The 12,309-nt window shown below is 36.1% G+C and overlaps 1 protein-coding gene across 1 annotated transcript in view; it reads left to right on the top strand.

The window, feature by feature from the left end:
• Positions 1-12,309, top strand: part of LOC111158360 (protein kinase D3) — an 83,261-nt gene that overhangs the window by 41,094 nt on the left and 29,858 nt on the right. Inside the window, exons 5-7 of the mRNA XM_022520358.1 lie at positions 965-1,122; positions 5,802-5,994; positions 11,689-11,766. Coding sequence (XP_022376066.1) covers positions 965-1,122; positions 5,802-5,994; positions 11,689-11,766 — 429 coding nt within the window. The remainder of the gene's footprint in view (positions 1-964; positions 1,123-5,801; positions 5,995-11,688; positions 11,767-12,309) is intronic.

Raw genomic sequence — 12,309 nt, 5'->3', positions numbered from 1 at the left:
ATTTTAAGTTTTGTTGGCTAATAGTCTTTGCCACAACTACTTAACTCTGCTTGTGTGCCCTGAAAGCTATAAACAAGATGTAAAGAAACGAGGAGCATGCTGCATTTCAATAAAATGAATTATGAACACTGAAATTTGGATTTCATGTAACTTTCACATGTCATGGGGAGGGTTTAGTATACAGTCCACAGTTTGCTGGTGTTTAGGTTAGTTGTTCTCAAACTTTGCCAAGTATCAGAATCACCACAAGGACTTGTTAAAGCATACTTTGCTGGGACCCATCCCCAGAATTTCTGATTCAGTTAGTCGTGTGGAGCCCAGTAATTTATATTGAATTTTTTGGCTTCACTTAGCTTGTCATCTAGGTTCTCAATTAGGATAACTATTGCTGCCAAAAAAAAGAAATTAAATAAAAGAAGCATGTATTTTTTATGTAACATACTTTATATATTATTATAAGTATGTATTTATATGTCATAAAATTACTAAAAAGTATTACTATAAAATTATTTAAAATTCTTATAATTATAATTATATAAATATATCATAAACTTTATAATATATAAATTATATATAAATATATTATAAAATTTTATAATTAAAATTATAATGTGTAATTTTATAAATATACTTTTATAATAATTTAAATAAATATATTATAAATATATTATAATTAAAATTATATAATTAAAACTTTAATATATAAATATGTATATATTAAAATTTAAAAAACTTTTTTTAAAGATTTTATTTATTTGTCAGAGAGAGTGCACGTACAAGCAGGGGGAGCAGCAGGAAAAGGAGAAGCAGATTCCCCACTAAGCACGGAGCCTGATGTGGGGCTCGATCCCAGGACCCTGCAGTCATGACTTGAGCTGAATGCAGACGCTTAACAACTGAGCCACCCAGGCGTCCCTAAAGTTTCTTTGATCTATTATTTTTTTTACCTTTAAAATATATTTAGGCTGTGGATTAAATTATCATAAACGATGTGCCTTCAAGATTCCAAATAATTGCAGTGGAGTAAGAAAGAGACGTCTATCAAATGTGTCTCTGCCAGGACCTGGCCTCTCAGTTCCAAGACTTCTACAGACTGAATATGTAGCCCTTCCCACAGAAGAGGTATGTATTTTAAGGCAATAAAAGAGCATTTTACTACTTATTCCTTATGTTTCTAAAGGATATATGACATCATCCCAGAATATAAATTATGTACTAAAGACTACTCACATTCCTACACTTGAGAAACTTAACATGTATTACTGGAGACAGAGTTTACTGGTAGTAATGAATTGCCTTTTATCTACTTTGGGACCACATTATCACTTGGACCACTGCATTAGCCTCCTTACCAGTGTCTAGCTTCTGGTTCCCATACTTCACTTCATCTTACATACAAGAGCCTGATCATTTTATTTCACTACAGCTTCATACACAACTCTGATTACATCACTCCCCACTAGGAAGCCTTTATATATCCTATATTTCCAACATTCTGTTCTCCGCCCCCCCACCCCAGCAGTCTCTTCTATTCAACATTCCCTGAACACACCATTGCTCCCTCTACCTTTGCTTTTATTGGTGTCCCTCCTACATGCTTTTTCCAGATCTAGCTCAACAGCTACCTTTCCTGGATTTTTTCCCTTAACCTAGAAGTTATTTTATTTGCTGAATGCCAGACCACTTTTCAAACCTCGCTAATGGTGTGTATAACATTCTAATTTAATATCATAGTGTCCTCAAGGAATTTATGATCTGTTTAGAAAAGATAGTACTCATGTGTTTGTGTGCCCTACCATGCCCAGCACAATACCTTGTAATTAGTAAGTATTCAGTGAGGAATGAATGAACATATTGATCCACACAATATTCCAGTGAGATATCTTAGTAGATGTATACATAATGAGACAGTTGAGACTAATAATGGTCAAGTAGTAACTTGACTCAAGTCACAGAGCAAATTGGTAAGCAACATTAGAACTAAATCCAGATCAGATTATTTTTAGGTTATTGATTTTTTTTTTCCTAATATATTGTACCTCTGAAGAGTAAGACAGTAAATCAGGGAAGAAAAAATAACTTGCTTGTTCATTTGCTAGTACTTAAAGTGACCTCCATCTGTAGATTGCAATCTTATAATTTAGTTGTTTCTGTAACCTCCTTGGTCTTCCATAAATTAATGGCAAAATCAAGCCTTTGGGCTATTGTCCTGATATTCTAGTCACAAGATTTTGCTATACTGAGGCATCAGAATAAAAGCATCTGAAGTTCTTTCACAAAAATCCCATGTTCCCATGTTGTTTAGCCTTAATGTGAGGTGTTTACCTTAGAAAACAAGAATGCTATGGTACAACGAACTGAGAGCAAATAGTTATTATAAACATATGCAAGAGATTGGGGAAAGACTGGTAATTGAAAAGTTAGTACATTTTATAGATGAACTGCATAGGAAACTTAGGAGTGAGGTCCATAGGATAGAGATATTTTTTTTAAGAGCCCCACAAATGATGCTGAGATGCCAGCTACCCCAGATGAGTAATACTAGATTAGGAAATAGCAGGACAGAGCAAATGAATAATGTATTAAGTTTTAATTCATTAGTTTATATTTTATCCTGAAGATGAAAATTCCTTAGGGAAGTAGAAGAAAATAGAGTGATATGTTTGTGTTGGTTAGGTTGTGCAGAGTATTTCAGAACGAGTAGAAATCATTTCTCAAAAAAGGTTGCTTTTATCAGTCCCAAGCATTCAGTCTTAAAAAGGAAAAAGGTAAAGTAAAAGAAGAGCTCACGGAGGAAAATTGGAGGGAAGGGAGAGTAGAAAAAGGACACTCTAAAGGAATAGAGGAGATAGCAATGAGGAAATGAGTGCAACCTTGATCTGAACCAAAGTGAGAGAAGAACTGACTCCAAATTGCCACATGGTGAGAGCCTCCTAAATTCTGTGTGGCAGGCTTCATGCTGGATGCTGTACTTGTATTTTCTCATGTCATCTTCATGACAGTCCTAGAAGGTAGGCAGCTCCTATTTTCATTTTATAGATGAGGCATGAGGAAGGAAAGTTTCTGAGTGGTCACGATATTAACCTTCACTGACTTCTGATATAAGCTTGGAAAAGGCCAGTTTGGAATAAAAACTTCTGAATCTGACTCTGAGGTTGTCATCATTTACATGTAAGAAGGCAGTTTCTGTTAGAGTATCTGCAGTCAGTCTAAAGGGAAGCAAGTAAAGAGAGGGAGGAGCACAAGAAGATAGGCTTTTCACCGAATTTGGTTACAACAGGACCACTAATGTTGGAGAGACAAGAATTGAGTGATGGCTCTTTGGAGATGAGAGAAAGGGGAATATTCCTAGTAGCACATTGGGCAAATGCCCATGGGGCCAAGACAGGACAGAATCAAGGTAGAAAGAAACTGTTGGGGCTAATTGTATGCATAAAAGTGGGGGTATTTTTTTCATTGAATAATATTCCAAAGTGAAATATATATAATTAGGGAATTGCCCCTTTACATGCTTTTATTGCCTTTATTATTGCACCTAATGGAGAGTTGGCAACATTGTTATAAAGTTTTTGTGAGAAAATTTTCACTTCAGCAAATATTAGTTGAAACTCACACTGTGGAAATAATTTGATCACTTTTAGAGAATTTCCGGCTACACATTAATAAGAAATAAGAATTTAATAGTTTGTAAAGAGGGACCATTAAAGCAAGGCAAGAGAAGAACTTTCACTCAACTCTAGTTACTCTAATCTCAGTGGTCCCATTTTCACCAAATGCTCCAGGTAATTTTACCAGTGCCCTCCTTCCTCCAAATCCTGGTTCAGTCTTCCATACCTTTCCTGCCTTCCTCATTCCACAGAGTGGTAAACCACAGTCATTAATGAGATTGTAGCATATGACCAGGTATGTTAAGTTGGGGAAAGATTAAGAATCACTGGACTTCTATGTAGAAGATTGAGGGCTAGATCTTGATTTTGATACTAGGACTTAGTAATATTAATCTTAGAGCCTCGTTTTTCATATTTAAACTACTGCTTGTACTAGACATGAAAAATGAGGTGGCTGCTACAACCGTAGTCCCATGTGTAGTTCCTTGCATATGTACTGTGTACCATGTCCCTAATACCAGTCCCAGGAGGATCTGACAAAAGGCAGTGAGTCACCAGCTGGCCATTGGCATATGAAGGGATATGTTAGGAAAGTTCTGCCTTGCCAGGGTATCCTATATATTTGATGATGACTGGCAAAATCAATCTCATTCCGTCTTGTATGTTTGAAACTTGAGACAAACCAAAAGTGGTAGAAGCAGGAGCAAGAAAAGACTGTTGAGAATAGGGACCCAGGGATGAACAAAAGCCTACAACGTCTGTTTCTGGTTCTTGCTGGCTTCTTGATTAGCTTTGCAGGATCACTGTGGTGCCTATTTTGCTGAAGGTGCTCTGTACCTGGCTACCTGATAGAAGGGTGAGCCAGACCAGAGCAGGAGACCTTGGGGAGCTGAAGCAGGCAACCAAGTTTGGCTTGGGTTTTAACCTTCTTTTTTTACTTTTCTTATATTAAACTGCTCCATAATTTGTTTTAGAACTTTTGTGGCAACACATTAGTGAAAAACCATCCATCAGAGACTGTATTTATGTTCTTTTTTATAATGCTTTCCTCCATTTGTATGTCCTTTATTCTTCTTTTCTGCCTTCCTGCTTTCTTCCAAAAAGCCTTTATTTCCCCCTTCTTCCCTTCATTTCTTTCATACACTTCTGTCTCCTAGTTGCTTCTGGCTTCTTTTGCTTTTATTGGTTGAACATACCTTCGTAGACTGATTCAACTTCTCTGGGCTACAGACATGACTAGTTATGGAAGGCATAAGAAAGATCTCAGGACCTCAGTTCTGGCAGTGAAGGTGCGAGCAGCTACAGCAAAATGTATAGTGCATCTAGCTGGTTGTTAGGTATTTTGTGCTTGAGAACATGGACTGTACTTCATTCATTTTGTTTCTGTGATACAAAGTGTCGGGTTTGGCCTATAATATAATAATCAGTGAAGGGTGAGTGAATGGCATGGGCCATATTGAACTGGCCTGTAATTTATTTCTTTTGTATATATAGAAAGTACCATAGCTACAAATATCTAGTTATCCCCCAGGTTACACAAAAATTTTTAATCAACACCTTTAATATTCCTTTTTGCTTATCTAGGGGAAAAGGCCCAAATAACTAGAAAATACTTAAATATCAAGGAACTTCCTAAAGCATAAGTCCTGGGGCTAATGTTGTTTTGGCTAATTTGTATCTGCCATTTTTTTTTCATCATCATTAATTAGACTAAAGTTTTTAACATATTTTAGAATTTATAAAAATAAATTTGAAAAACCAAGATTTGTTTCAAAATATTTTCAGACATGTTCAGTAATTCAACATGAGTAATAACAACACTTTCTGAATTTAGTTTTCCTATGATTAATTTCTCGGTAATGTTTTTCAAGGGATTTAAATATGTCATAAGGTCGTTCTAAGGCTTTTGTTTTTTATCTGTAAAATGCGGTATGTGCCTAGCAAAAGTAGTTTACAGTGAATATACATATGTGAAGAGGAAAACTTTTTTTTTTAGTGTAAATAATAACAAAAAATCCACAGTGTTCACATTCAAGTGTTGGTAAGTTAAGCTTCCAGAGGAAACTGCTGAGATGTGCATTTTTAGATTCTTGGCTTTAATGTCCAATGTAAATGACTTTTGTGGTCAAATCCTGCTCTTAATACTGTGTTTTTAATTTTGACTTATACTTATGAAAATTACTCATGTTTTAGTCACATGTTCACCAAGAACCAAGTAAGAGAATTCCTTCTTGGAGTGGTCGCCCAATCTGGATGGAAAAGATGGTAATGTGCAGAGTCAAAGTTCCACACACATTTGCTGTTCACTCTTACACCCGTCCTACAATATGTCAGTACTGCAAGCGGTTACTGAAAGGCCTCTTTCGCCAAGGAATGCAGTGTAAAGGTAGGGTTGGTTGTTTTTCTTAAGTACAATTTATATATTTTCATTAGCAAATTTGGCTCAAAATATTTATTTCAGAAGCATTAGGCAAAGAAATTGGTTTCCTAGTTGTTAACTTAAAAAGGACAATACAGGGGCGCCTGGGTGGCTCAGTCGTTAAACGTCTGCCTTCGGCTCAGGTCGTGATCCCGGGGTCCTGGGATCAAACCCCGCATTGGGCTCTCTGCTAGGCGCGAAGTCTGCTTCTCCCTCTCCCACTCCCCCTACTTGTGTTCCCTCTCTCGCTGTGTCTGTCTGTCAAAAAAAAAAAAAAAAAAAGACAATACATGCCTGCCCACACATACATATCTATTTATTAACAACTGTTCTCTGCAGTAAATGTACTATGTGCCAGGAATTATGCTGCAGAAAAGTTAGGATATAAACAGAAAAACTAGAATTTGGATCTGTAAGATATGGTTGCTTAACACGAGCCAATATGGGATAGTTAGTAAGAAGGTAAGCAGATATTTGAGCTTAATAAGTCTTTCTGATTTCAGAGCCAGATGCTACCCAAAATATAAAATAATGCTTTCCTCTTTCCTTTAAATATTCACACACACAAACAAACCTATTACAAGAGTTTTATTGTTTTTGTTTTAATTATGTAGCAGAAGACCTGTACCAAAACTGGTACTCCAAATTGTTATCACGCTGAAATAGGAAGAATATAGTAGAAGCCACTGGAATTGTGATAGGGATTATCCATATTTTGAATAAAACCCAGAACACTATCAAAGTACTCTAGAAACATCTCTTAATGAACCAGGTTTTCAATAGAATAATGGAATATATTTTCCTGTAGTTGTGTAATATTTTATGCTTTTTAAAGATGATTTTACTTTTTTGTCTCATATCTTCTTAACAACAGTGCTATATAATATAGTGAAAACCAAAAGTAGAGTTTAAACCAAAGTAGAGTTTAAAATGTCTTATTAATTATTGAGCCAGTATGAAGTATAAGTAACTTATCATCCTATATACTTATTTTTTATGTGATTATTTTAACAATTCTTGGTATCATACTTTTTATATAATAGATGTAGTTGTGGAATTGAATTACGTAGTTTTATCTAAATAAAACATTAGAGTTGAGGTCTTTGTAGCAATAAACCAACCTATTTATAACACAGAATAGAGTAATTGTACATAAATTTAACTCAAGTATATAAGAAAACTTCTCTTGGCAACATAGGAGAACATCAGATAGAGAACATGTTGTGCCTCAGTTGCCAGGTATTTAATAACTATCAGGCAGGCATAATTAAATGTTGAAATTTTTATTTCAACAGCTTACTTTTGAGTATGAGTTAATATATAAATTAATACCTTAAAATATCAACACCAAAGTGTATTGGCAAGCAGTCACTAAGGAATGTTTTGGGAAAGAACATTAATAACAGATGTGCAAATTCTAGCCAACAGATAATCTTAGTAAAGGTTGTAAATAATGTTGCTCTGTTGAGCAGAACAGAAACATTCTAGAACCATTTGCAGTGCAGCACAGTATTTTATAGAGGACCTAAAATAAATATGTAGATTAATGAATTTTGAAATAAAACCAGTTAACTCTGCACCGGGTTATTGGTTTGATTTCTTAGAATTCTAAAAGAATAATGTTTTGTGTTTATATTGGTTCAGAAATACATATATTTTATATAGCTAAGCTATTTTTAATTATCAATCCAAATCAATCACTTATTTCAGTGATTTCTATATTTTTGTGATTTAAAGTACTTAAAAAGTAGCTTTTAAGATATTTAGAAGCTTCAGTGGCTCAGTTGGCTAAGTGTCTGCCCTTTGGCTCAGGTTATGATCTCAGGGTACTGGGATCTAGCCCTGCATCAGGGGCCTTGCTTAGCAGGGAGTCTCCCTCTCTTGTATGCTGTCTCTCAAATAAATAAATAAAATCTTAAAAAAAAAAAAGTAAAACAGTCATTTTCATTCACCTTTTCAAGCTAAGAAAGAAAATTTAGTTAAACAGTTATTCTGAATCATTTGAGAAAACAGAGTTTCAAGAGCAGTATTCATTCATTCATTCATTCACCTGTTTGTTTTCTTCTTTGTTATATTAAAACTTTAAGGCAGCTTGAAAGCATATATATAATACAAGAAAACATAAGTTAATAAAAATATGAGTAGGCAGGAGGGCACTTGATATAAGGAGAACTGGGTGTTATATGCAACTGATGAATCACTAAATTCTACCCCTGAAACTAATAATATACCTATATGTTAACTAACTTAAATTTAAATAAAATCTTAAAAAAAACAAAACCATGAGTAGGAGTACAGAGAAATAATAATGCCTGCCATTTGAAGGTACGTACTTGCTCAGGTAGGCCACAAATTTGGCTCTACATTTTCAAAGGGAAAATAGAAGTTTTGTTATTGTCACAATTTGTAAAACCTCATGAGATAAAAAGCACATCAGTTATTTAAGATATATGGAATATATTAATATTAATATCATATATCAATTTTTCTAGGGCATTTCATTTAAAAAGACAATGTTGTTTTTTTGTTTTTAAAGATTTTATTCATTTATTTGACAGAGAGAGAGATCACAAGTAGGCAGAGAGACAGACAGAGAAGGGGAAGCAGGCTCCCTGCTGAGCAGAGAGCCCGATGCTGGGCTCGATCCCAGGCTCCTGAGACCATGACCTGAGCTGAAGGCAGAGACTTAACCCACTGAGCCACCCAGGCGCCCCAAGACAGTGTTATTTAATGCAAGTTTTGTCATCCACCAAATAGTAATCATGGGACTTTTTCTTATGCCATTGGTATGATACCCAGAATTTTCTTGAGTCACAAGGATTAAAAGATCATTCTGAGTCAGGACTTGGAATTAGTTTTATCCAGAATTTGCTGGTAGGTGTATTTCCAAGGTGGAATGTGGTAATAGACAATAGTTACAGCATGGGTCTCAATTTTGGTGTCACCTTAAAAATACTTATTAAAACACATTTCTCAGCCCCGCTCCCAGAGCTGCTGATATAATAGGTGTGGGGTGGGGCACAAGAATTTGCATTTCTGACAAGTTCTTAATAATGCTGATGCTGCTGGTCTGGGAACCACAGTTTGAGAACTACTGAGTTAAGGGTAGTATTGAACAGCTTATACCTGACACTCACCTGCAGTGCTATCAACTCTGAAGTTCTTGCAGGCTGAAGAGAACCATTCATAATGGTGAGTGATCCTGTGCATGAGAAGCACAGTCCTTCCATATAAGGCTGTATGGGAAAGCCCTTATTAATTCCTAATAAAAGCTTGTAGAATCTCAGTCTCTCTTCTGCATATGCACCAGCCCTCACTAATTAGGAACTCAGAGTAAGTGCTTGACATATATTGGAAAAGTAGTCAGCCTGAGAAACTCTTAAGGGGAACATGGAAAGATGAATGTGAGGTAAGGGAAGGAAACATGGTGCTGCCAGCAACATTTGGGCAATGTGTCATATGAATAGTATTAGCTTCATTAAAGAGATAAACTGACCCATGGTAGAAGTGGGGAAGATGGTGGAAGAGTAGGAGGAACCTAAACTCAACTCATCCCTTGAATATAACTAGCTAACTATCAAAGCATCCTAAATACCCCAGAAATCTACCTGAAGAACAGTAGAACAAACTCCACAACTACAACTAAATGTAGAGTAGAGGCCGCAATGAAGGTAGGAAGTGCAGGACATGGTTTAGAGGAGAAATGCATGCTTGTTGCTGCAGAAGAGAGGGGACCCATGATCACAGAGAGGGGCAAGAGAAGAGCACTCAGGAATGCACAACAAAAATGTTTCCCCATCCATTGGCTTGGAAAGCAAGATGGGTTCTTGCAGCCAGAGGGGCTTTAAGCCCGAAGTTTTAAGTGTCAGTGGACTGGACTCCAAGAGAGTCTAGAGATACCAGGGAATCTAGAGGCATCAGAGCTGCTCCTGGAGAAGCAGGCATACAACCCCAGGGACACACAGTGTGGAAACAGTGATCTGAATAGTGCCTGGGACACACAGTGAGAAGATTATTTGTTCTCAGAGCCTGCCCCTGAGAGGCAGCATTTATGAGAGACCTCTCTGGCAGCATAGGAGCTGACTAGTGTGATTTCTCTTCCCTGTCAATCAATGGTGATAGATCAGTGGAATAGAAAACCCTGAAATGAACCCACAACTATATGGTCAGTTAGTCATCACAAAACAGGAAGGAATATCCAATGGGTAAAAGTCTCTTTAATAAATGGTGTTGGTGTTGGGAAAATTAGACCATTCTCTTTCACCATACACAAAAAATTAACTCAAAGTGAACTAAAGACCTAAATGTGAGACCTGAAACCATAGATGTCAGGCAGTAATGTCTGACATCAGCCGTAGCAACTTTTTTTAGATGTGTCTCCTGAGGCAAAGGAAACAAAAGCAAAAATAAACTATTAAGACTGCATCAAATAAAAAGCTCTGCACAGCAAAGGAAACAATCAGCAAAACCAAAAGGCAGCAACCTATGGAATGAGAGAAGATATTCACAAATGATGTACCCCATAAGGAGTTAGTACCCAAAGTATATAAGAACTTATACAATTCAACACCCCAAAATGAATAATGCAATTAAAAATGGGCAGGAGACATGAATAGACATTTTTCCAAAGAAGACTTACAGATGGCTAACAGACAACATGAGAAGATGCTCAACATCACTAATCACAGACATGAAAATCAAAACTACAATGAGTTATCACCTCACACCTGTCAGAATAGCTAAAATCAACAACACAAGAAACAACAGGTGTTGTCGAGGTTGTGGTGAAAGGGAAACTCTCTGCACCTTGCGGGGTGAGAATGCAAACTGCTCAGCCACTCTGGAAAACGGTATGGAGTTTCTTCAAAAAGTTTAAAAGAGTTAAAAGTTAAAAATGTAAAAAAACAAAAGTTAAAAATGTGATCCAGCAATTCCATTACTAGGTATTTACCCAAAGAATACAAAACTACTAATTCAAAGGGATATGTGCACCCTGATGTTTATAGAAGCATTATTTATAATAGCCAATTTATGGAAACAGCCCAAGTGTCCGTCAATTGATGAATGGATAAAGAAGATGTAGTGTGTATACACACACACACACACACACACACACACACACATACAATGAATATTAATCAGCCATAAAAAATGAAATCTGGCCACTTGCTAGATGGAGATAGAAAGAATTATACTAAGTGGAATAGGTCAGTCAGAGAAAGACAAATACCATATGATTTCACTCATGCAGAATTTAAGAAATAAAAATGAGCAGAGAAAAAAAAAAGGAACAAACCAAGAAACAGACGCTTAACTATAGAGAACAAACTGATGGTTATGAGTGGTGGGGGGGTGTGGTGGGGGGGTGAACTAGGTAATGGGGATTAAGGAGGGCATTTGTGATGTATGGAACTGTTGAATCACTATATTGCACACTTGAAACTCCTTTTACACTACATTAACTAGCTGAAATTTAAAACAAAAAATAAACTGAGCCCTGAGGAGTTATAATACCTATTAAGAGGTGACATCAGAATTTGAAACCAGACCTTTATTCCCAGACTTGAGTTCTTAGTAAAGGAAAACTTTAAAAAGTGTCTAACCATATCCGATACTGCCTGACATATTACATAAATTAATCAATTAAAAACTTGATTTCAGATTGTAAATTCAACTGTCATAAACGCTGTGCATCAAAAGTACCAAGAGACTGCCTTGGAGAGGTTACTTTCAATGGAGGTAAAATTCTTTTTCTTAATTTCCATAAAAGATCAGAAAAGGTCATAATTCTTTTGTGTATTATCTTCGTATAAGGTTATATTTGCATATTTTATTTTGTTTACTTTGTTTCTTAACTTTGACTTTTTTTTATTTAATAACAGTACACCTTTATTAGTCATTATGCCTTCCCATTTTTCCTTTAACCACCTACCACTTTGTAATCTCATATTGCCAGTTGTGCTGCATGTTCTCTTCCATCTTAGACAAAAGAGACTTTTAACAGCCTGCTGCTGTCCCTAGAGGTTTTCATAGTTCTAGTACTTACTGACTGCCTCTGTGTACCAGGCCCTGTTCCACACTCTTTACATATATTGACATTTAAACCTAAGAACAGCCCTTTGAGTTAAGTACTTACAGATAAGTAAACTTAGGCACAAAGACATTAAATAACTTGCTGGAGAAGTGTAGCCAGAAACTTAAGAGTTGGGATTCGAACCCACATGATCTGGTCCCCCCCAAGTCCACAGTCATTAGAACACATGATACTGCCTTACTCTCTCT

Source organism: Enhydra lutris, unplaced genomic scaffold (genome assembly GCF_002288905.1).
Source record: "Enhydra lutris kenyoni isolate GAN:26980312 unplaced genomic scaffold, ASM228890v2 scaffoldscaffold59, whole genome shotgun sequence".
In the NCBI taxonomy this organism is placed as follows: Eukaryota; Metazoa; Chordata; class Mammalia; order Carnivora; family Mustelidae; genus Enhydra; species Enhydra lutris.
The sequence above is the reverse complement of the archived record's forward strand: the minus strand, read 5'-3'. Positions and strand labels throughout refer to the sequence as shown.